This window comes from Thamnophis elegans, chromosome 17 (assembly GCF_009769535.1).
Source record: "Thamnophis elegans isolate rThaEle1 chromosome 17, rThaEle1.pri, whole genome shotgun sequence".
Lineage (NCBI taxonomy): Eukaryota > Metazoa > Chordata > Lepidosauria > Squamata > Colubridae > Thamnophis > Thamnophis elegans.
This window is the reverse complement of record NC_045557.1, coordinates 9,306,742-9,330,452: the sequence shown is the minus strand read 5'-3', so window position 1 is coordinate 9,330,452 and position 23,711 is coordinate 9,306,742. Positions and strand designations below refer to the sequence as shown.

General features: G+C 46.3%; 1 protein-coding gene across 2 annotated transcripts in view; it reads right to left on the bottom strand.

The window, feature by feature from the left end:
* The window catches only part of EHBP1L1 (EH domain binding protein 1 like 1), a 50,323-nt gene that overhangs the window by 10,374 nt on the left and 16,238 nt on the right, over positions 1-23,711 (bottom strand). Inside the window, exons 6-15 of one of the 2 annotated variants that reach the window (XM_032233975.1) lie at positions 23,416-23,570; positions 19,422-19,511; positions 19,005-19,317; positions 12,364-13,948; positions 11,675-11,844; positions 10,566-10,614; positions 7,058-8,131; positions 6,124-6,172; positions 5,304-5,380; positions 2,141-2,261 (exon numbers count right to left, since the gene is read on the bottom strand). In XM_032233975.1, the coding sequence (XP_032089866.1) occupies positions 2,141-2,261; positions 5,304-5,380; positions 6,124-6,172; positions 7,058-8,131; positions 10,566-10,614; positions 11,675-11,844; positions 12,364-13,948; positions 19,005-19,317; positions 19,422-19,511; positions 23,416-23,570 (3,683 nt within the window). The remainder of the gene's footprint in view (positions 1-2,140; positions 2,262-5,303; positions 5,381-6,123; positions 6,173-7,057; positions 8,132-10,565; positions 10,615-11,674; positions 11,845-12,363; positions 13,949-19,004; positions 19,318-19,421; positions 19,512-23,415; positions 23,571-23,711) is intronic. The other variant, XM_032233977.1, reaches the window with a different exon arrangement.

Genomic DNA, 23,711 nt, shown 5'->3' with positions numbered 1-23,711 from the left:
AGGGTTAGGATTAGGTTTAGGGTTAGGTTAAGGGTTAGGTTTAGGGTTAGGTTAAGGGTTAGGTTAAGGGTTAGGTTTAGGGTTAGGTTTAGGATTAGGTTTAGGGGGGTTAGGTTTAGGGGTCAATTTTAGGTTTAGCGTTTACAGCGTGCTTCTGTCTCCGCGCTGTTGTCGCGCTGTTGATGACGTCAGCTACGCAGTTTCGTCGAGCGCGGTTTAGTCGAACGCGGTTTTGTGGTGGAACCATCTTGGACTGCTGAAATATAGCCCAATTATTTCCCCCCAAAACTGAGAATATTTTAAATTGTGGGCCCAAAAGTGGATCCTTGCACTGTCCCACAATTCAGACAGCAGATGGCAGCAGAATCCCAGAAATATATTTGTATTTTCCTTTTTCTGACATTACAAAGTCGACTAGCGACCAGGGTTTCACTCCCACAAATTACAGGTAGTCCTCAACTTACAACATTTTTTGGTGACCCTTCAAGGTTGCAACAGCCCTGAAAAAAGCGACTTACGACTGTTTTTCACGCTCACGACCATTGCAGCCCACCCAAGGTTCATGCAATTTATACTTGGATGCTTTGACAACTGGCTCGAATTTATGACGGTCCCAGCGTCCCAAGATTCCCCCTTTAGAGATCTTCTCACAAAGGGAAGGCAGATTCACTTAACAACCGTATTGCTCATTGAAGAACGGCAGGGATTCGCTGAACGAACGTGGCGAGAGAGGTCGTAAAACGGGGCCAAACCCAGTTGACAGAGGTCTCCCTTAGCGACATAAATTCTGGGCTCAATTGCGGTTGTAAGCCCAAGGACTAGTTTTCTCTGCTCCTGGCTGTAAGCTGTTCCAAGTCAAGGAGCCTTTGGCAATTGACCGACAGTGAATTTGTCAATGCCGATGGCGGTGTCCAAGTTGGTGCTCCAGAACTTTTGGGATGATACCCAATGTTCAGCCAGTGTTCTGACCCAGCTCCCCAAGCAACACAAAACCGTCTGTAGTTGAAGCAATGATTCCTTTATTGGGAGCACCAGCAGCCCCGCAAAAGGTTTCTCTCTCACCGCAGGCTAACAAGTACGTCCGGCAGGGAGATGAATAGTTGTCTTCCCCATCTATTCATCTCCGCCCCCTGCATTTTATCCCCAGAGCTCGGGTGGGGCTTGCTAGCAGCGGGGGCTCTTCCGTCCCAAGGACCGGCCCATAGATTTCCACTACTCTCCTCTCCTCTGTCACATCTATTCATCTCTGCCCCCTGCCTTTTCTCCCCAGAGCTCGGGTGGGGCTTCGCTAGCAGCGGTGGCTCTTCTGTCCCAAGGACCGGCCCATAGATTTCCTCTGCTCTCCTCTCCTCTGTCACATCTATTCATCTCCGCCCCCTGCCTTTTATCCCCAGAGCTCGGGTGGGGCTTCCCTGGCATTGGTGGCTCTTCCGTCCCAAGGACCGGCCCATAGATTTCCACTGCTCTCCTCTCCTCTGTCACTTCTATTAATCTCCGCCCCCTGCCTTTTATCCTCAGAGCTAGGGTGGGGTTTTGCTAGTAGCGGTGGCTCTTCTGTCCCAAGAACCGGCCCATAGATTTCCACTGCTCTCCTCTCCTCTGTTACATCTATTCATCTCTGCCCCCTGCCTTTTATCCCCAGAGCTCGGGTGGAGCTTCACTAGCAGCGGTGGCTCTTCCATCCCAAGGACCGGCCCATAGATTTCCTCTGCTCTCCTCTCCTCTGTCACATCTATTCATTTCTGCCTTTTATCCCCAGAGCTAGGGTGGGGCTTTGCTAGCAATGGTGGCATCTATTCATCTCCGCCCCCTGCCTTTTATCCCCAGAGCTCGGGTGGGGCTTCCCTGGCATTGGTGGCTCTTCCGTCCCAAGGACCGGCCCATAGATTTCCACTGCTTTCCTCTCCTCTGTCACATCTATTAATCTATGTCCCTTGCCTTTTATCCCCAGAGCTAAGATGGGGCTCGCTAGCAGTGGTGGCTCTTCCGTCCAAGGACCGGCCCATAGATTTCCACTGCTCTCCTCTCCTCTGCCTTTTGCCCATTTGTGCGACAGGCACTGGACCCAGCTGTTCCTCCTCCCTCTCTCCCTCCCCCCTCTCTCTCTGTCTCCCAGCTGCTGATGCTCCTTTTGCCTTACCTGTTTGCATTAGAGCCCGCAACTCCTTCTCCACCACCGCTGCCCGCCCGTCGATCTGCTTCTGTTCGTTCTCCAACGCCCGCAGTTCGGCGACCACGTACTGGCTGGTGTCTTGAAATTTCTACAATCAAGCAAAGGAAGGGCCAGGTAGTCCTCGACTTACCACCACACTGGGAACAGGCTCCAGCTGTTCGTCTGCCCCACTTATGTCTGACTCTGAAGGCAGCTGATAACTGTCAGACGGCCTCAGCCCCCTCTCTGCCTCCGACACAGATTCCTCCTCAGAGCCTTCCCCAGACTCCAGGACTGGCCCAGGTTCCTCCCCAACCCTCCTCATTCTCTGAATCAGCTGCCAGCTCAGCTCTGTTATTCGAATCAAGAAAACTGCTTTAATTCAGTAGCCAAGTTCAAGAAAGCATCTAAAATTTGGGGTAATCTTTAGGAAACTGTATTGGGCTGACTTTCACCCCAAAAACCCCCTTTCCTTCCAGGGGGAGAAAAATCTTCCCTTTAAATAATGGGGCAGAAAAGGAGGAGGGGGAGAGGAAGGGGAAGTAGAGAAGGGAAGGACGACAGAGGGAAGAAAGGAGGTAGGGAGGAGGAGGAGAGAGGGGGAAGAAAGTGATGGACAAGGTACAAATATGGTATAGAGAGAGCAGAAGAGCCAATAATTGTTTTTGGGGAGTTGTTGGCAAGGTGAATTGATGTAAACATTTAACAATACAATACGATGTTGGTTACTTAATAGTACACTTGTGGTTATATGTTATGGAAATGGAAATATAAAAAAACTTAATTAAAAAAATAAGAATGGGACAGAAAAGCATGTGACTCCTGATTTTAAAAATGAAGCTTCTAGTCCTCAGGACTAAAAGACTTTTTTTTTTAAATAAGAAAGAAAAACATCTTTCATTTGCCTTGCCTCGTTTTGCAACGTGACAACCAGAATTCCTCCTCACAAAGTTCTCGCAATTCGGTTGTGAAATGAATTGTTTCCTCTCCTGTTAAACAGACTGGACATCTCAGGAGGGGGGGGGAGGGAAAGAAGCTCATTCTCCCTGAATTTGAACCCGTGATCACAACAAATAGAGCCCTGTTCGTTTTTTCCCCTGCAGCCCAGCAACCACAAAGAAAGAAAGTCAACAACAATTGCTCCATTTCCACATGATTTGACAGCGGTCATGAGACGCCCTTCACCAGAAGCTCGTGTTCTCAGACCTCACGAGGGCTAGAAACTTTCCGGGTTCGAAAAAGCTGAATTTCTGAAGGGATTTTTGAGCTTTCGCCAGTTTTGCAAGTACCTTTACAAAAATCCCTGGCCTGAAGGGAAATTTCTCATTTGGTTTTTGAACATGTTGTGCAAACCCGGAAGAGAGATTTGAATGTGTGTGACCAGCAGAATGGGCACCATAAGGGGTTGGACTAAATGATCTCTAGGTATACAGGAAGGCTTATTTAGGATGGCATTGGGGGGGGGCAGAATTTCAGGTGCTAAGCCAGGTGATTAAGTGAGTCACTCCATTTTACAAACTTTTTTTTCCCCAAAAAAATACTTAAGAAAAAAACACGGCGTTCATTAAGTGAATGGTCATTCACGAAAACCATTTAAATGTTACGTTTGAAATTAAATTCATTTTAACGCTAGATTTTTAAACCTAAGTTAAAGGTAAAGGTTCCCCTCGCACATATGTGCTGGTCGTTCCCGGCTCTAGGGGGCGATGCTCATCTCCGTTTTAAAGCCGAAGAGCCAGCGCTGTCCGAAGACGTCTCCGTGGTCATGTGGCCGGCATGACTCAACGCCGAAGGCGCACGGAACGGTGTTACCTTCTCACCAAAGGTGATTCCTATTTTTCTACTTCCATTTTTTAACCTGCTTTCGAACTGCTAGCAGAAGCTGGGACAAGTAACGGGAGCTCACTCTGTTAGGCGGCACTAGGGATTCGAACCGCCGAACTGCCGACCTTTCTGATCGACAAGCTCGGCTTTTTAAACTTCAGTTTAATTTAAATGTATTTTTTTTAAAAAAAGAAAGTAAATTCTGTGCAAAGCTACATTTTTAAATTTAGATTCATTTACATCTTAAATCTTTTACATTTTAATTTGAATGTGATCAGATATTTGGTGCCTGGCTTTCAAATTAATACCAAAAATAAGGAACTTTGGACATGAGAATGCAAAATAAACTGCTCAGATGTTAAACTTTGTTTTACAATTCCTGTTTTAGATGTTAAACTGTGTTTTACAATTCCTGTTTTACAAAGGGCCAGGCCACCAACTTCCTTCCTGTCCAAACTTCCTGGAGTTAATTTTACATCTGGATTTTTTTTTAAAAAAAATTTTTTGCAGCTCAACCTTGTGGTTCCATGTTGCAGAAATGAATTTTTTTCATATGTTTATTTATATCTTGCCTTTATAATTTTTACAAACAACCCAAGATGGTGAATGTATCCCATATATATATATATATGGCTCAACTGATAAAGGAGGAGAACCTGTGGCTTAGTGGCTAACACAACTGCCTAATATGTAATACAGCACAGGTTCAAATCCCAGTAAGGGTATGGCTAGCTGATGAGAGCTAAATAGCTTGAAATAGATCTATACTAGTCTTCCTTTATTTATTTATCAGCACAAATACAACACACACACACACACACATATAATATTTCTTCTGTTGTTTTCCCCACGACAAAGACAACCCTGTGAGGTGGGATGGGCTGAGACAGAAAGAGGGACTGACGCAAAATCACCTAGCTGGATTTCATGGCTAAAGCAGGACTAGAACTCACAGTCTCCTGGTGATTGGTGAAAGTCACCCAGCTGGCTTGGATGCCTAAAGCAGGACTAGAACTCCCAGTCTCCTGGTGATTGACCAAAAGTCACTCTGCTGGCTTTGATGCCTAAAGTGGAACTAGAACTCACTGTCACCTGGTGATTGGCGAAAGTCACTCTGCTGGCTTTGATGCCTAAAGCGGAGCTAGAACTCCCAGTCTCCTGGTGATTGGCCCAAAGTCACTCAACTGGCTTTCATGGCTAAGGCAGGACTAAAATTCACATCCCCCACTTTCTAGTCTCGTGCTTTTACTCCTGGGCCAAACTCTTACTCTCTCCCCCCCCCCCCAAAAAAAAACCCCATCTACTCTCCCCTCATTCTGCCTCTTACTGGAATTTCTTCTTCGTGGTGGCTGTTTTTCATTTCAGAGTCGAGAGTTTGCTCCCGGTAAGGAATGACGGGAGAGGCTGCAAAGAAGAAAGCAGAAATTAGCCTTGGCAATTTTTAATAGTATGTCCCATGTGTCCCCCCCCCCCTTGTCTCATGACGCAAACCCATTTTCCTAGGCCCGTTGTGGCGAACCTATGGCCTCTGTGGCACCCGAGCCATTTGTTAGGGCACGCGAGGCGTTGCCCTGTCAGCTCCAGCGCGCATGCGCTGGCCAGCTGACTTTGGCCTTCTTCTAAGGCCGTTTTTCGCCCTCCAGAGCGCAAAAAAACGCCCCTACGGGCAAACTAGAACTTCAGGAAGAGACTCCTGATTTGCTCGTAGGGCCGTTTTTGGCCCTCCGGAGGCTTCCCTGAAGCCTCCGGAGGGCCAAAAACGGCCCTATGAGCAAACCGGAAGTCACCGTTCCTAAACTTCCAGGTTGCCCGTAGAGCCGTTTTTCGCCCTCCGGAGGCTTCAGGGAAGCTACTAAAGTTTCCCGAGGGCTTCCCGGGGAGCAGGGTCTTTGTCCTCCCCAGGCTCCTAGAAAGCCTCTGGAGCCTGGGGAGGGCGAAAAAAGCATGGCAAAAGCAGTTGGAGAGTGCTGGTCGCGTGTGGATGTGCGGGGGGGGTGGATGGGTGTAGGCACACCTGCGCACGCCCCCCCTGCCCTCCCCCCGCTTTTGGCATGCGATGCAAAAAAGGTTAGCTTTCACTATCCTAAGCTGTTGCCCTCAATAACATTCATTTCCAACCCTTTTGTAGATACTCCGTCCCAACTCACCTTGTTGTTTCGTTTGCCGGGATTTTGTCATCTCGTTGCAAACATCATCCTGGAAGAAAAGAGAATAGAAGGCCCTGATTCTCAACCCAGAGAGCATTCGATCCCAGCAAACCAAAGGCAATCCTCCACTTACAACTGTTCGTTCAGTGACCATTCAAAGTTACAAGCCGAGTTAAGAGCCGAGGTGGCGCAGTGGTTAAATGCAGCACTGCGGGCTACTTCAGCTGTTCAAATCTCACCGGCTCAGGGTTGACTCAGCCTTCCATCCTTCCGAGGTGGGTAAAATGAGGACCCGGATTGTTGTTGGGGGCGATATGCTGACTCTGTAAACCGCTTAGAGAGGGCTGAAAGCCCTATGAAGCGGTATATAAGTTTTACTGCTATTGCTATTGCTACAATGGTCCTGGGGGGAGGGAAGGACTTTGGCCCGTTATTCACACTTACGACCGCTGCAGCATCCCCCATGGTCCCGCGATCGAAATCCGGATGCTTGGTGACTGACTCATATTTATGACGGTAACGGGGTCCCCGTTTGCGATTGTCTGACAAGCAACATCCAGGGGCAAATCAGATTCTCTTAACCACCGGGGTACTCACTTAAGGACTGCAGTGATTCGCTTAACAACCGTGGGAAGAAAAGTCGTATTGTGCGGGCGCAACAAGTTTTGTCACACAGGCAACATGAATTTTTGGCCCAGCGGTGGTCATACGTTGGGGACGAGCTATATTAACTTCACAACAGCAGTGATTCACTGAACAACGAGGAAGGTCTTAAAACGGAGCAAAACACATTTAACAACTGTCTTGCTCAGCAATGAAAAGTTTGGGCTCGATTGTGGCTGTACGTCAAGGAATACTTGAACCCCAAAAATCAACAATGTGTTAACCCAGTCAACACAACTATTTTCCAAACCGCCCTCCGGGCATCACTCACCGCCATCCGTCGCGGGCTAGATTCCTCCGTCGGCCCGCCTCCTTCTGCCTCCTCCCCCGAGAAGGACCCGCTCTTCATTCGTGACCGTCGCTTCTTCACCAGGTCTGCGTCGCGCATGTGAGTAAAGGCGGACTTGATGGAGTGGGCCCGGGGTGGCGGTACGGGACCTGTGTTGCCCGCCGAGGGGGCGCGCTGAAGGGGACGCTCCACGCTGCCCCGGGAGGCGAGCCGTTTGAGCCGGGGAGGTGCAACCACCTTCTCCTCCTTATCGATCTTCTCTATGTCTGCCTCGCATTTCCCAGAATCCCCTGGCTGGTCCTGGCTGGGGACACCTGAGGAGCCATTAGCCAGTCCATTCCCATCATGCCTTGGGGTTTCACCCCCAGAATCCTCCCGTTCCAAAGCTGGAGGGGCCCCGTTGATCAACCTGTCGGGTTTGGAGATGTCCGCTAGAAGACGCGGCGAATTTGGGCTGATCTCGTCGGCCACGTTCTTGCGGGGTTTATAATCCACCGGATCAAGAAATACTGTTTTCTTTTCTTCGGGGGCAACTCCATTTTTGACTTCTGGCCCTACGGAGATGACACTGCTGGTCGCTCCCGAGCCATTCAGCTCCGCGCCCGGCTGCGCCTCACTCTCCTTGTGGGGGACAGTCTCTGCGACGGCTTCATTCCCAGAATCCTTTGCCTCGTTTGCCTCTTCAGGCTTCCCAGAATCCTCCAGGAGATCAGAGTCCCCTTCTGCTTTCTGCCTCTCCTCCAATCTTGCTGTTTCCCCAGAATCCCCCTTGGCATCTATTTTCCCAGCCTTCTCCGCGTTTTTTTGCAGATGTTGGGAGTAAAACACAGCAGGGTCGACGGATCCCGAGGGATCTGTGTCAAATTTGCCCACTTTGTAAGTGGTCTCGCTACTGTGGCTGGCAAACTGTACCACTTTGAGTTCCTGTCCAGTGAAAAAGGCCCGTATCTGGCAAAGGTACGTCATGACAATCAACCGATCCGGCACCGTCAAGAAGACCATATCTGCCGGGTCCATCAGCCGCGAGATGCCCAGGGTGGCAAAGCCGTCAAAGGCCTGAAAAGGGAAGGAGAAAACTTACGATCACAACTGCGCTCAACGTTTCTGTTGCTGAGACATTTCTGAAATTCAGCCCCATTTCACGACCTTTGAAGACTACCTACATTAATTTTATTTATAGTTTTTTTCTTTAACATACATGATTACATAATGTCTAGTTTAATGCAAAGAAGGACTAGGAGAGACATGATAGGAGTGTTCCAATATCTCAGGGGCTGCCCCAAAGAAGAGGGAGTCAAGCTATTCTCCAAAGCACCTGAGGGCAGAACAAGAAGCAATGGGGGGAAACTAATCAAGGAGAGAAGCAACTTAGAACTGAGGATAAATTTCCTGACAATTAATCAGTGGAACAGAAATTGCCTCCAGAAGTTGTGAATGCCCCAAAACTGGAAGTCTTTAAGAAGAGGTTGGATAGCCATTTGTCTGGAACGGTATAGAGTTTCCTGCCTAGGCAGGGGGTTGGACTAGAAGACCTGCAAGGTCCCTTCCAACTCTGCTATTGTATTGTATTGTTTTGTATTATATTGTATTACTTAGTGAACAGTATATTGTCTGGGTCAATTTACTTTATGTACAATACTAATAACAATACTAATACTGTTTGTATACATAGTACTTCGCTTCTAACTTCTAACATTTACGTATACTTAGTAATTGTAGTAAGTTATATTTATGTGATATCCACATAATATCTTCCCACTTTCTAATTGCTACCTCTGTTTTCTAATTTTTAATAAAAATGAACCCCATGTTAAAAAGTATTCTATATCTATCCATCATCTACTGCCCTTTTTAGTATTTCAACTCTTATTGACTTTTGGCGTAATCTTCCAACTTCTAACATTTACATATACATAGTAATGATAGAATAACAGAGTTGGAAAGGGATCTTGGAGGTCTTCTAGTCCAACCCCCTGCTTAGCATTAAATCCTACGCCACTTCAGACAAATGGCTGTCCAACATCTTCTTATAAACTTCCAGTGTTGGAGCACTCACAACTTCTGGAAGCAATTTCTGTTCCACTGATTAATTGTTCTGACTGTCAGGAAATTTCTCCTTAGTTCTAAGTTGCTTCTTTCCTTGATTAGTTTCCACCCATTGCTTCTTGTTCTGCCTTCGGGTGCTTTGGAGAACAGCTTGACTCCCTCTTCTTTGGGGCAGCCCCTGAGATATTGGAAGACTGCCATCATGTCTCCCCTAGTCCTTCTTTTCATTAAACTAGACATACCCAGTTCCTGCAACCATTCCTCCTATGTTTTAGCCTCCAGTCCCCTAATCCTCTTTGTTGCTCTTCTCTGCACTCTTTCCAGAGTCTCAACATCTTTTTTATATCATGGCGACCAAAATTGGATGCAGGATTCCAGGTGTGGCCTTATAAAGTGCTATTAACCCTTCACGTGATCTTGATTCTATCCCTCTGTTGATGCAGCCTAGAACTGTGTTGGCTTTTTTGGCAGCTGCTGCACACGGCTGGCTCATATTTAAATGGTTGTCCACTAGGACTCCAAAATCCCTTTCACAGTTACTACTATTGAGCCTATTATAGTGAATTATATTATGTGACAGTACACTTAATGATGTTTTCCCAATTTCTGAAATAGCAAAGATGGGATTAATATATAGCCAATGGTATATATGCAATATAATGCGAGGGATATAAATTAAAATTACTAATGGAGGACTAATTAAATGAAATGTTTATTATACAAAATTAAACTTGAGGATATATGTTATTAATAGTAAAATAGAATAATAAATGGAAATGAGATGTTAAATTTGATTATTTTTGAGAGGCAAACAATGATACTGTCTAATATTAACAAGAAATTAAAATTAAGTGGGAGAATATGTAATAAAAATAAGATGAGCAAAATGTAAAATGGAAATATGATGTAAAATGTACTATGGATACAGAAGATGTAAAGGGGGGGACAATACTTTGTTTATAAAAGGAGTTAAAATATCTAACAAAAAATTAAAAAAAACTTTGTTTGAAAAATAATGTTTTCCCAATTTCTAATTTCTACCTCTATTTTCCTGTTTTTAATAAGACAAATCCCAGATTGAAATGTATTCTATATCTATCCATCATCCTGCCACGCGACTCTTAATGACAACATTATTTAATATAATCTGTGCTCCCTTCACCCCAAAATGTTCCCCAAGACTCTTCTGTGTGCGTGGATCTCTCAAAAGTCTGCCCATTTTACAGGTGGAAAGACTGAGGCTGACAAAAGAGGGCAAAATTGTCCATTAACCCCCCAAATCTGGATTGCTCACTTCTTCATTTTCTCATCTCATTTCGGAGAACGAATCTGAGAAAAGGAGAATGAGAATGATTTTTGGCCACTGGAAGGAGGGAAGGGGGGAAACCAGCGTCTTTCGCAACCGCTTGACAAGGTGGTGTAGCGAGTTCGAAGCCCGACTCACCAATTTATTGTTCTCTTTGATGTCGAGGGGATCCAGAGCTTCGTAGTTGCTGAAGAGAAAAGAAAGTAGGGGGAAAAAATGTGAATATTGTTGTAAATATTCTCAGATAATTCATTTCTATTGGGTAGAGGGGGGCTGGAAGAGGGAAATACAGGCTGTCCCGACTTATAGCAGTTTGTTTAGTGACCATTCAAAGTTACGACGGCACTGGAAAAAAGGGACTCGGGACTGTTTTTCACACTTACGACCATTGCCACATCCCCATAATCGCGTGGTCAAAATTCAGACCCTTGGCCACTGACTCATATTTATGACGGCTGCAGTGTCCCACAGTCACGTGATTTTGCAACCTTCTGATAAGCAAAGTCCATGGGGAAGCCGGGTTCATTTAACAACGGGTTTTCTACGTTATCAATGGAAGTGATTCACTTAACGACCGGATTTCTAACATCAACTGGAGTGATTCACTTAATAACTGGGTCTAACTTATCAATGGAAGTGATTCACAATGACCGGATTTCTAACATCAGCTGGAGTGATTCACTTAACAACTGGGTTGATCTTATCAATGGAAGTGATTCACTTAATGACCAGATTTCTAACATCAACTGGAGTGATTCACTTAACAACAGGTTTTCTAAGTTATCAATGGAAGTGATTCACGTAACGACCAGATTTCTAACATCAACTGGAGTGATTCACTTAACAAATGGATCTGACTTATTAATGGAAATGATTCACTTAACGACTGGATTTCTAACATCAACTGAAGTGATTCACTTAACAACTGGGTCTAACTTATCAATGGAAGTGATTCACTTAACAACCAGATTTCTAACATCCACTGGAGTGACACTTAACAACTACATTTCTAACTTATCAATGGAACCGATTCACTTAACAACCTGGTTTCTCCTCAGATCGCCGTAACAACCGAGGCAAGAAAGGTTGTGAAACGGGGTGAACCTCACTGAACGGACGTCTCGCTTAACGACAGAAATCAGGGCCTTCGTTGTGGTCACAAGCCGAGAACTACCCGAAATGTTAATACCGACTGCAGATCAGTAAACTCTGTTGGATACAGAGTGGGGTTTCTCGACACAACTCACATCTTCTCGGGATGGAAGTGGTGCAGAATGGCACAGAACGCCAGACCATTGCGCCAGGACGTGGTGAAGTTGGTCACACGGACTCCCCGGTGGCCGGCCGTCACTTCCTGGCACCACTGTAGCAAGCAATGGCTGGAGTTTACCAGAGTGGGGCTGCTGAGGGACTCTGCCTGAAGAGAGGAGAAGCCAAAATTAAAATTTTATTGTCCTGTACCTGCTGCCAAATGGTAATAGTTCAAAAAAAAAAAGAAAAAAGGATGAGATGGATCTTTAAGGATGTTTTAAACCAGTGTTACTCAACCTTGGCAACTTGAAGATGTCCGGACTTCAACTCCCAGAATTCCCCAGCCAGCGAATGCTGGCTGGGGAATTCTGGGAGTTGAAGTCCAGACATCTTCAAGTTGCCAAGGTTGAGAAACACTGGTTTAAACTTTCTTAAAGCAGCGGGAGCTGTAAAGCTCTTCCAAAGACGGGAGAGGAAGCCATCAAAGAAAGACCCTTTGGGGTCTCTGCCCTTTCTCGGACCACACACCCGCTGCCCTCCCTCCCCTCCTTGTGGCATCGCCAACATCGCCGTTGTGCCCAGGCCGAAGCCACCATCCATCCAACCCAAATTAATGAAATGCTCGCAGGGCTCAAGGGAAGCAACCACAGAGGAAAAGAAGGGGACGGACCACGGCTGTCTATACCTGGTCTTTCCCTTCGGGTCCCAAAGGGGGGGCTGTGCCACAGGACACGGGGCTCAGCACCGGGGCTTCCTGGCAGGGCCCAGCACTCCCACAGGGACCTGGGGCAGGCAGGGCAGTATCCTGACATGCAGGCGGGCTGGAGGCGTGGGGCGTGACCGCTTCTGTCTCCGTGGGTCGCTGGGTCAAACCATCCCCTTCGGAAGGACTCTCTAGGCTTCCTTCTCTGTGGTCTGGCAGACTTTGGCTGGGGGGGAGGTTCCGGGAAGACTGTAGGGGATTGCCAGCCCAAGGTGACCCTAAGCCCCCAGCCTCTGGACTGTCCGGCCGTGTTTGGCTCAAAGCCTCCGGGCTCCCATTCAGAAGGACGTTGGGGTCCTCCAGCATGGGACCTTCTAGGACTTCTTCTGAACATTTCTTCCAACCGTCATCTTGGCCTCCATCCTCGATCACAGAATGCTCCATTTCAGGCGTCTGCTCCACATCCCGCTCGGAGACTCCACTTCCTTCTGCGTTCCTCTTGTCCTTGGCTCCCTCGTCCTCTCTTTCCATCTGGAGCGTTGGCTCTTCTAGAGGGCTTTGGGGTGCCACGTCCCTCTCAGTTTTCCTAACTTCTTCCAGGTCAGGCACAACAGCGGGAGGGCAACGGGGCGTGTTCCTCAGGGACTCCCCGGCCATGTCTTCACTACCCATCTTCGACGGCGAAGAGAGAACCCGCCTGCTTTCCTCGTCCTCCATCACCAGTGAGGAGGACGCAGGAGAAATTTTGCCCTGAGGAACGTCAACTTGCGAGGAGCTGCCGTCTGCCTCATCCACGATCCGGAGCACCTCTTCTTCAAGAAGGGTTTGTGTGGGAGGTGCGAAGGGCTCGTCTCCTCTCCAGATTTCCTGCCTTTCCACCTCACCCTCCTCCTCCTCCTCTTCCTTCTCAGCTGGAAACTCCAAAGCCCCTGCCTCAGTGCCCCCCAACCTGTCTTTGGCCAGTTCTTCTTTCTCCGTGACCATCTCTGTGTCTTCCACCGGTTCTGAGGGAACGCCATCGCTCGAGGCTTTCAGAACAGCGGTCAACACTTCTTCCGCCCCATCCTGGATTTCGCCAGTTGTCCCTTGCCGAAAATCCCACGCTGCCGTCGACGGGCCCCCAAGAGAAGGAGAAAGCGCCAGGTACGCGGCATCTGAAGACAATCCTTGGGAATCCGGCCCGCTGTGGAGAACGACCGGATCGGGTTGGGCGAGGGCCGCGTCCTCCATAAAATACATCACCACGGGTTGTCCGGACGATGGCGGAAAGGGAGCCACTGCGCTGAGACTCTCGTATCCTGGTTTTTCCAAGGGTGGGTTATCCAGGATAACAGGCGCGGGAAGAGGAGGAACTAGGTTATCTTCCAAAATTGTGGGGGTCTCCACGGCAGGCATTGTGGGGTCCGAGGACCCCGTCGCCTTCCCCAGTTTGCGTTTCCGCACGGGCGCATCCTTGGGTGTAAACGGCGGTGAAAGGAGTCTTTTCACAGATTCCTTCGGCGTACTTTTTCTCCTGGGGGGTGGAGAAACTGCGCGGTCCTCTCTGGGTTTCCAGATATCAGTTGGCCTGGAGGATGGGGGGGAAAAAAGAGAGATATTCTGAATTTGGGGTCCCCCAATGGTTCCTGTAGTGAACAAAATATGAAAGAACTTAATTTTCTTTTTTTCCATTCTAGTTTTTATTTTTTTAAAAATAGTACAAATAATACATATTATAGGAACAAAGCGTTTTCCTCTTCTCATTTATAAGGTCCATTTTACATCATAGAAAATAAGAAAGGAGAATTTGGTGAAACTGAAGGGGCAATTGAAGATATTGTTTATGTAGTAAATCACTTTCAGCCAGATGATTCTCTTCCATTATTTTTCATCTGTACAATTATTTTTTCTTACTACATAAACAATATCTTCAATTGCCCCTTCAGTTTCACCAAATTCTCCTTTCTTATTTTCTCCATGGATTTATTTTACTACAACCAGTGTATATATCCTCTAATTCAATTTAAACCTAGAGAGCGTTTCTTTCAATTTTTTTCTACGCTTAACAATATACTGTAATTTCTTTATTTCTTAATTAGCTACATAACCATCTTACTACTATACCCTTTAGTCCATTAATGTAACTTTTTTTCTCCCTCTTTTAGCCATTTTCTTTTGGGCTCTCAAAAATTCCACTTTTAATTTTTTTTTTCTTCTTCCTCCCCACCATTCCCCTAACTACATTTTTCCTGTTTTTGTGGTTATTATATCTTTTGTTCAGGGTATTTACTTTTATTATTCTAGTAACTTTCCCCAGGGTTTTCCCTGTTCTTCTCCTTTCCTTACTAACCTGTGGTTTTTTGGGAGATCTCCCCTTATCTCTGCTTTTTCTTCGTGACTATAAATCCCAATGAAATCTTCTATCTGCATTTTATTTTCAATTCTTTTTTTTACCACCTTATCTTCCTGTATCTCCTATTTCTTGTTCCATAAGTTCCCTTTGATTTTCTAGCCTTTATATTAAAGAACTTAATTTTCATTGAGTTGGAAGAACAGGAGAGAGAATCTCAGCCCCCAATGAATGACATTTAATTAAAACGGGGGCTTCTATTCCCGAATTCTACTTCTCCTAGAGACAATTCAAAGATAAATTCTTCCATCTGACTATGGCCAGGTAGTCCTCCATTTACGACTGGTCACTTAGTGACCTTTTGAAGTTACGACTGATCTCCCTATGGCAATCAGACTGGACTTGCGACCGTTTGCCACATCCCGTAGTCACACAATTGTGTGCGATCACGTTTTCGACTCCAAAACTGGTAGTTACTTCTGATTTTTTTGGCAAAAACTGGCAATGGCGTTTCTTTTACGACTGCTGCAAAAAAACCTAAAATTGGGTGACTTGCTTTACAACCGAGATAGGAAGGTTCCATTGAAGTCGGATCTCAAGGACTATAGGTAGTCCTCAACTAATGACCAAAACTGAGCCCAAATTTCTGTTGTGAAGTGAAACGTTCGGTTAAATGAGTTTTGATCCTCTTTGTGACTTTTCGGGCGGCGACAGCTAAGCGGATCGCTGCGGTTGGTAAGTCAGTAACACGGTCGTTAAGTGAATCTTGACTGGGCTTGTCAGAAAGTAGCAAAAGGTGATCACATGACCCCGGGTTACTGTTACGGTCGCAAATATGGATCAGTCGCCAAGTGTTTGAATTTTGATCACTTGATTACGGGAATGCTGCGATAGTCGTAAGTGTGAAAAAGAGTCCCAAGTCACTCTTTTGAGTGCCACTTCAAATGGTCACTAAACAAATCGTTGTAAGTCGAGGACTACCTGTACTGTAGGAAACATGGACGATTTCTCCCCCCCCTCCTTTTCACACACCCCCCCCCGGAAAGTCTGCAGTGTTTTTTTCTTGTTTTGTTTCTTCATTAAAAGGGGAAAATGCCAGTTCTGTTTTTCAGGGGAGTTTCAAGGCTACAAATCATGCAACAATACTTTTGTGACTTTTATATATTGCACAACGTGATATGTCCTTGTTGGTTTATTTTCTGTTTCGTTGCTATCTAAAATAACATATTTTGAGTTGGGCAGTTTGGTGGGTGGGTGAATGGATGGATGGATGGATGGATGAGCAGATAGATGATATGATAATCAGTATGGGGCAGTGATGAAGCCATCAAGGTAAAAAGTAGGAGACCTTGAGTTCTAATCCCCCCCCGTCAGGCCTGCAGCCATCTTTTCTTTTGGATCTTTGGCCTGCCACACTTTCTATTATTCTACTATGCCTTTTCTACGGTGGGAAAATGGGAGGTGGGGATTGTACGGAGTTAGATGGTATGTAGCCATAACAACATTCTTTCTAGAAATCCAAGGTCATCCTTTGTCTCTGCACCTCTGCACCTGACCAGAACTGGATGGGTGGAAGCTGCCAGCGTGGCAGTGGAAGATTGGACCATGGGATGGACTTGTGGGTGTGGGGGCAAGATCTTGAACTTTCAACTGGGTGGGGAAAACCGGGAAGCTTTCAGATTTGGGTTTTCCCAGATGTGCCAACATGGCTCTCTAAATAAATTGGAACTTTGAGGAATCCTTTGCCTCGGACTCTGATTTACTTTCGGAGGCTATTTGGAATCCTGGCATTAACCCAAATTACATTAACCCGAATCCCCCCATACTCTGACGCCCACCTTGGGCACAATCCCAACTGGATTGCCAGCCACTCTCTTTCAGCCTTAGGAAAGAGGCAATGGCAAACCACTTCCACAAATCCTTGCCCAAAAAATTGCAGGGATTGGTCTCCAAGATTTGAGCCTGACTGAATGGGAGGAAAATGGATGGCATAAGATTCCTGCCTTGAGCAGGGGGTTGGACTAGAAGACCTCCGGGGTCCCTTCCAGCCCTGGATTTAAGATTCCAATGGTTATGACTAATAAACAGCTATATGCAACTCTTCAACTAAGAGCTAAACACGAGCAGAGGGTGTCGTTTATACTTTGCTCGTGGATCAATTCTGAGCTAGTTTTTTTTTTTTTGTGAAATTAGGCAAAACATGATGCCAAGGAGTGAAACCTCAGGATGCTTAAAACATCTGGGACAGGTGCTCTGCTCAACAACGAAACCTCCCTAAAATGATTTTACTGGGAAGGAAGGAAAAAGAGAAAAGTAGAAGAGTAAGAAAGGAAGGGAAAGGAGAATTGGTGATAACAGAATAACAGAGTTGGAAGGGACCTCGGAGGTCTTCTAGTCCAACCCCCTGCTCAAACTTATACCATTCCAGACAAAATGGCTGTCCAGTCTCTTCTTAAAAACCTCTAGTGTTGGAGCATTCACAACTTCTGGAGTCAACTTATGTTCCACTGATTAATTGTTAATTTAATCTCCTTGGTTAGTTTCTATCCGTTGCTTCTTGCCGTGCCATCAGGTGCTTTGGAGAACAGGTTGACCCTCTCTTCTTTGGGGCTGCCCCAAAATATTGGAAGGCTGCAATCAGGTCACCCCTAGTCCTTCTTTTCATTATCAAGGAAGGAAGGAAGGAAGGAAGGAAGGAAGGAAGGAAGGAAGGAAAGAAAGAAAGAAAGAAAGAAAGAAAGAAGGAAAACAGAGAGAAAGACAAAGAAGAAAGGAAAGAAAGAAAAAAGAAAGAAAGAAAGAAAGACAGGACGGATGGACAGATGGACAGGTAGAGACAGACAGATGATAGACGATGAATGGATGGGTAGATAATGATGATGACAGATAGATGATAGATAGATTTGATAGATGAGATAGGTAGGTGGGTAGGTAGGTAGATAGGTAGGTAGGTAGGTAGATGATAGAAGTCAGATGATAGACAAATAGATGATAGATAGAGGATAGAGATAGATAGATACCATATAAGATTGGAAGGAAGGAAGGAAGGAAGGAAGGAAGGAAGGAAGGAAAGACAGACAGACAGGACGGATGGACAGATGGACAGGTAGAGACAGATGATAGACGATGGATGGATACATAGATAATGATGATGATAGATAGATGATAGATAGATGAGATAGGTAGGTAGATAGGTAGATGATAGAAGTCAGATAGATGATAGACAAATAGATGATAGATAAAGGATAGAGATAAATACCATATAAGATAGGAAGGAAGGAAGGAAGGAAGGAAGGAAGGAAGGAAGGAAGGAAGGAAGGAAGGAAGGAAAGAAAGAAAGAAAGAAAGACAGGACGGATGGACAGATGGACAGGTAGATACAGACAGATGATAGACGATGGATGGATGGCTAGATAATGATGATGACAGATGATAGATAGATTTGATAGATGAGATAGGTAGATAGGTAGATGATCGATAGATGATACAAGTCAGATAGATGATAGACAGATGATAGATAGAGGATAGAGATAGATAGATACCATATAAGACAGGAAGGAAGGAAGGAGAGAGGGAGGGAAGGAGGGAGGGAGAAAGAGAGAGAGAAAGAGAGAGAGAGAGAGGATGGACAAAAAGGATGAAGCAGGGAGGGAGGGACTCTCCAGTTTAAGATCCTAAATCAGGAAAATATCAAAAGGAAAATTTACTGCCTTCTCTTGAGGTTATTTTTAAGGTTGAAAGTAGCTCAAGGACAGGGCCAGCCAGGCAGTGACCCCAAGGCGGCCTCCTCACTCCGCATCCCCCATCCTTCCAAAACTGCAAAACGCCCCCCCTCCCTTCCCCCCCACAGTGCTCTCACTTCCCATTCCTTCTGCCTGCCAACTTCTCCTTTCCATTCTGGGTGGAACCGACTCAACTCTTCCAAGGCATGGGGTGGGGGGTGGGGGTGAGGCGAGGAGGGGGTGGGGGTGGAAATTACATCCCGTAAACCTCCTCCATCTCACCTACTACCCTCCCCCAGCTAAAGAAAGCAGAAGCCAAAGTGGCCAGCTGCTACCCTGCTGCCACTTGCTTGTAAGAGGGCCAAAATAAAATAAAAAAGACGTCCTTGGCCGATGACCTCCAAGTACTGCCTCCATCCGTGGGATAAACAGAGAAAGGAGGTCCAAGTTGTGGGCTGGAGTCTCCCAACGAGACCCACTGGATAACCCCTGGGGTGCCATTGAGTCTGCCCTCTGCCTCTCATCCCGAGATTCAGCATCGCAAACCCACTCTCGAAAGAAGCGGTCCTCACCTTGTGTCGAGGGCACTAGGTGATGCTGGCCCCGTGTTTTCGTGCTCCTCTTCGGCCCCCGCCTGCACCGATGACGCTCGGGAAGTGTCCGGCATGCCGTTCCTGGTCCCTGTCCCTCCTGGGATGCCATTTGGCGCTGTGCGGGAACTGCTTGCCCCGCTGAGCCCCGCACTCCCGATTTTACACTCCTCACCACTTACGTCAAACACAAGCGTGTTGGGAGCAACAGAAGCAGCCTTTGGCTCGGGATGCAGGGAACCTCCGGAGATGTTTCCGTGGCTCTCCGTGGCTGGCTCCGAGACCGCGGCTACGGCTGCGGAAAGAAGGGACAAAGGTCGGAAGGGGCGTGGCTGTGAACAGTGGCACTTTTGAATCCGTTTTAATCCGTTCACCTCCTCCCCACTTCCTTTCATTTACCTTCCTTGCGACCTGCCTTGGAAGGTGACGGAGAACGGCCAGAGGGGTCCTCCTCCTCCTCAGCCAAGGGGTTCAGATCCCGTGATGTGTCTACATTGGGAGGAGGAGAGGTGGTCGTTATGACGGAAGAAAAGGAAAGAATTGGAAGGAAAAAGGAGGAAGACCCTGAAGAGATGGACTGTCACACAGGAGAAGATTCGAATTCTACCATCTATCTGTCTGTCTATCATCTATCTATCTTTTATCCTCTCTCTCTGCTCTCTCTCTAGCTAGCATCTATCTATCATTTCTATTTTCTAGCATCTCTTTATCCCCATCCGTCCATCATCTGCCTATCTCTCTGTTTGTCTATCTTCCATTATCTCTCTCTCTATCTGATCTATTTATGTATCTATCTATCTGTCTGTCTGTCTATCTTCCATTATTTCTCTCTCTAACTGATCTATTTATCTGTCTGTCTATATTCCATTATCTATCTATCTATCTATCTATCTATCTATCTATCTATCTATCTATCTATCTATCTATCTATCTATTTTATCTATCTATCTATCATCTATATCTATCATCTATCTATCTATATCATCTACAGTATCTATCTATCACGTCTCTCTATTATCTATCATCTGTCTATCTATCATCTCCATCACAACCATCCCCCCCTCTCATCCATCTATCTTCCATCATCTCTCTCTATCTCTCTATTATCTCTCTATCCATCATCTATCATCTCTATCACGAACCATCCATCATCTATCATCTATCTATCTATCTATCTATCTATCTATCTATCTATCTATCTATCTATCATCTATCTATCTATCTATCTATCTATCTATCTATCTATCTATCTATCTATCTATCTATCTATCTATCACTATCTACCTATCGTCTGTCTGTCCCTCTGTCTGTCTGTCTGTCCGTCTGTCCGTCTGTCTATCTACCTATCTATCAGTGATGGGTTTCAAAAATTGTTGGAACCTACTCTGTGGGTGTGGCCTCCTTTGTGGGAGTGGCTTGCCACCCATGTGACCGGATATGAAATTATGAATTAGTACTATTCAGCTATTCAGAAACTCTGGCATTGAAGCATACAAGTCTTAAAGCTGTCAAGTTACAAGATCCTTGCCAGTGGTGGGTTTCAAAAAAGTTTGGAACCTCTTCTGTAGGTGTGGCCTGCTTTCTGGGTCCACTGGTGGAACCTCTTCTAACCGGTTCAGTAGATTTGACGAACCAGTTCTACCTAATAGGTGTGAACTGGTAGGAACCCACCTCTGCTCTCTATCTATCTATCTATCTATCATCTATCTATCTATCTATCTATCTATCTATCTATCTATCTATCTATCTATCTATCATCTATCTAACTATCACCTCTGCCAGTCTGTCTGTCTGTCTGTCTATATCTAATCTATCTATCTATCTATCTATCTATCTATCTATCTATCTATCTATCTATCTATCTATCTATCAATCAATCAATCAATCAATCATCTATCTAACTATCACCTCTGCCAGTCTGTCTATCTGTCTATCTATCTATATTCCACCCAGCATACAAAATAGGAAAAGTCATTTCCACAAAATGCAGAACGGCACATCAATTCTGTAAGAAATCCATTAAAAAAAACCCCAAGAATTCGTTGCTGAAAACTCCGATCCAACATGCCAGCCCTTGGGGTTTCTGTAAATTGTCCAAAGCTTATACAAAAAGTCCTCGACTTACAACCATGCCTTTAGTGACCGTTCAAAGTTAAAAACAGACTGAAAAAAGTTTTTTCCACACGTATGACTCTTGCGACATCTCTGTGGCCACGTGATTAAAATTCGGGTGGCTGACTCATATTTATAACGGCCACAGTATCCCAGGTCATGTGATTTCCCTTTTGCAACCTTCTCACAGGCAAAATCCAAGGGGAAGCCAGATTCACTTAACAACCGTGTGACTAACTTAACAACTGCAGCGATTCACTGAACGACAGCGGCAAGGAATGTCGTAAAACGGGTCGAAATTCACTCAATACAAGCAGAAATCTTGGGGGGGGGCTCAATGACGGTCGCAAGTCGAGGACTACCTGTAGTGCCAACGGCCACTGCGCCAATGGTTACAAATCCCAGCAAAACATGCACGATTTTGTCCGGATAACGCAACTCTTTAGCACAGGCCTTGCAAACCTGCGATAGCCTACCTGAGAAAGGATTTATCACAATGTTTTTGAGGCATCCTGAACAGGGAAGGGAGAGAAGGGAAAAAAGAAGGGAAATTGAAGTGGAAACAATGACCCGTAAACGGACGCCAGAGCTACGGAGCGTGAAACTTAATCGCGAAGGTGTTTAGCAAGAGGCCAGCAGAAAGTGGGACAATCACAGAAGGGATGCTGGGATGCTGGCCGGGTTAATCTCGCTTTCTGACAACAAGTCTCCTCCAATCCCTCTTAAGGGGATCAAAGAGATTCCAGGAAATCACGGCTGTGTCCTGCAGGGCTAAGCACAAGATCATCCTCCTGGCTCCCGATTCGGGGTCATTTGCCAAAGCGAAGGTTGCCTTTCTTGTCTGTGGCCTCCCTGAGAAGGCTGACAAAGTCGTTAAGTGAGGACTACGGGTTAATGCCGGTGGAGGAATTCTGAGGAATGGCAGGCAGCTGTTAGGTAGAAGCTGGGTTGAACAAATCAGAAATAGCAGGAGGTTCCTCTGGCTTAAGAGCCAAGGTGGCGCAGTGGTTAAATGCAGCACTGCAGGCTACTGCTAGATCAGCAGGTCAGCGGTTCAAATCTCACCGGCTCAGGGTTGACTCAGCCTTCCATCCTTCCGAGGTGGGTAAAATGAGGACCCAGATTGTTGGGGGCAATATGCTGACTCTCTGTAAACCGCTTAGAGAGGCCTGAAAGGCCTATGAAGCGGTATATAAGTCTACTGCTATTGCTGCTATTCCTAAGCCGCCTGGGAAAGCCAAGGGAAATCATCAAAACCATCAAAAAGCGAAAAGTTAGAATATTTCGGACAAGGGATGCGACACCTGGAAAAATACGGCATCTTTCGCATAATCCTCCCGGGAAAGATTGAAGGCAAAGGAGGTCCAGGCAGAAGAAGAACATCATGGCTTCTAAAATCTAAAGGACTGGTTTGGACAAAACTCAGCAGCAGTTTTTTGTTGATCAAAATGGGAGGAGGAAGAGAAGGAGAAAGAGAAGAAGGGGAAAAGAAGGAGGAGAACGAGGAGGAGGACGAGAAGGAGAAAGAGAAGAAAAAGAAAAAAAGAAGAAAGGGAAAAGGAGGATGAGAAGAAGGGGGAAAGGAGGAGGAGAATGGAGGAGGAGGAGGAGGAGGAGGAGGAGGAGGAGGAGGAGGGGGGAAAAGGAGGAGAAGACGAAGAAAAGAAGGAGGAGGGGAAGGAGAAGAAGGAGGAGGAGACAAGAAGGAGGAGGAGATGAAGAGGAAGAGAAAGAGGAAGAAGAGGAAAAGGAGGAGGAGGAGAACGGAGGAGACGAGAAGAAGAAGAAGAAGAAGAAGAAGAAGGAGGAGGAGGAGGAGGAGGAGGAGGAGAAGGGGAAAAGGAGGAGAACTGAGGAGGATGGGGACGAGGAGAAGGAGGAAAAGACGAAGAAGAAAAGGAGGATGTGAAGGAGGAGAAGAAGAAAAGAAGGAGGAGGGGAAGGAGAAGAAGGAGACAAGGAGGAGGAGGAGGTGAAGAGGAAGAAGAAGAAGGGGAAAAGGAAGAGGAGGAGGAGGAGAAGGAGAAAAGGAGGAGGAGGAGAACGCAGGAGGATGGGGGAGGAGGGGAAGAAGAAAAGAAGGAGGAGGGGAAGGAGAAGAAGGAGACAAGAAGGAGGAGTGGGTGAAGAGGAAGAGGAGGAAGAGGAGGAGGAGGAGGAGGAGGAGGAGGAGAATAATTATTCTGGGAATTGGAGTCCAGGCGTCTTAAGGTGGCTAAGACTCAGAAACAAAGAGTCAGGGAGAAGGGAACTACCGGAGCTGGAAAGAGACCGTCCCCACCTTGAGGGGACACTGTGTGGCCCACTGCATCCTCCGCCCGGCCGTGTTTCGAGGTCTCTTCCATCTCCTCGTCGCTTTCAGCAAAATCCTCCAAATTGCCGATGTCGGAGGGCTTGAAGCTCATCAAACTGGCCAAACTTTGCATGTCATCGTCCCTGGGGAGAGAAAGGGGGCAGTGCTAAGAACCAGGCCCAGCATCGTTTTTTTGTGGGGGGTTATCCCCTTCTCCCTTCCCTTGGGAAAACCCAGCATTGTTGGGAGTCCCAAAACATCCTAGACTGGGCTTCACATGAGAC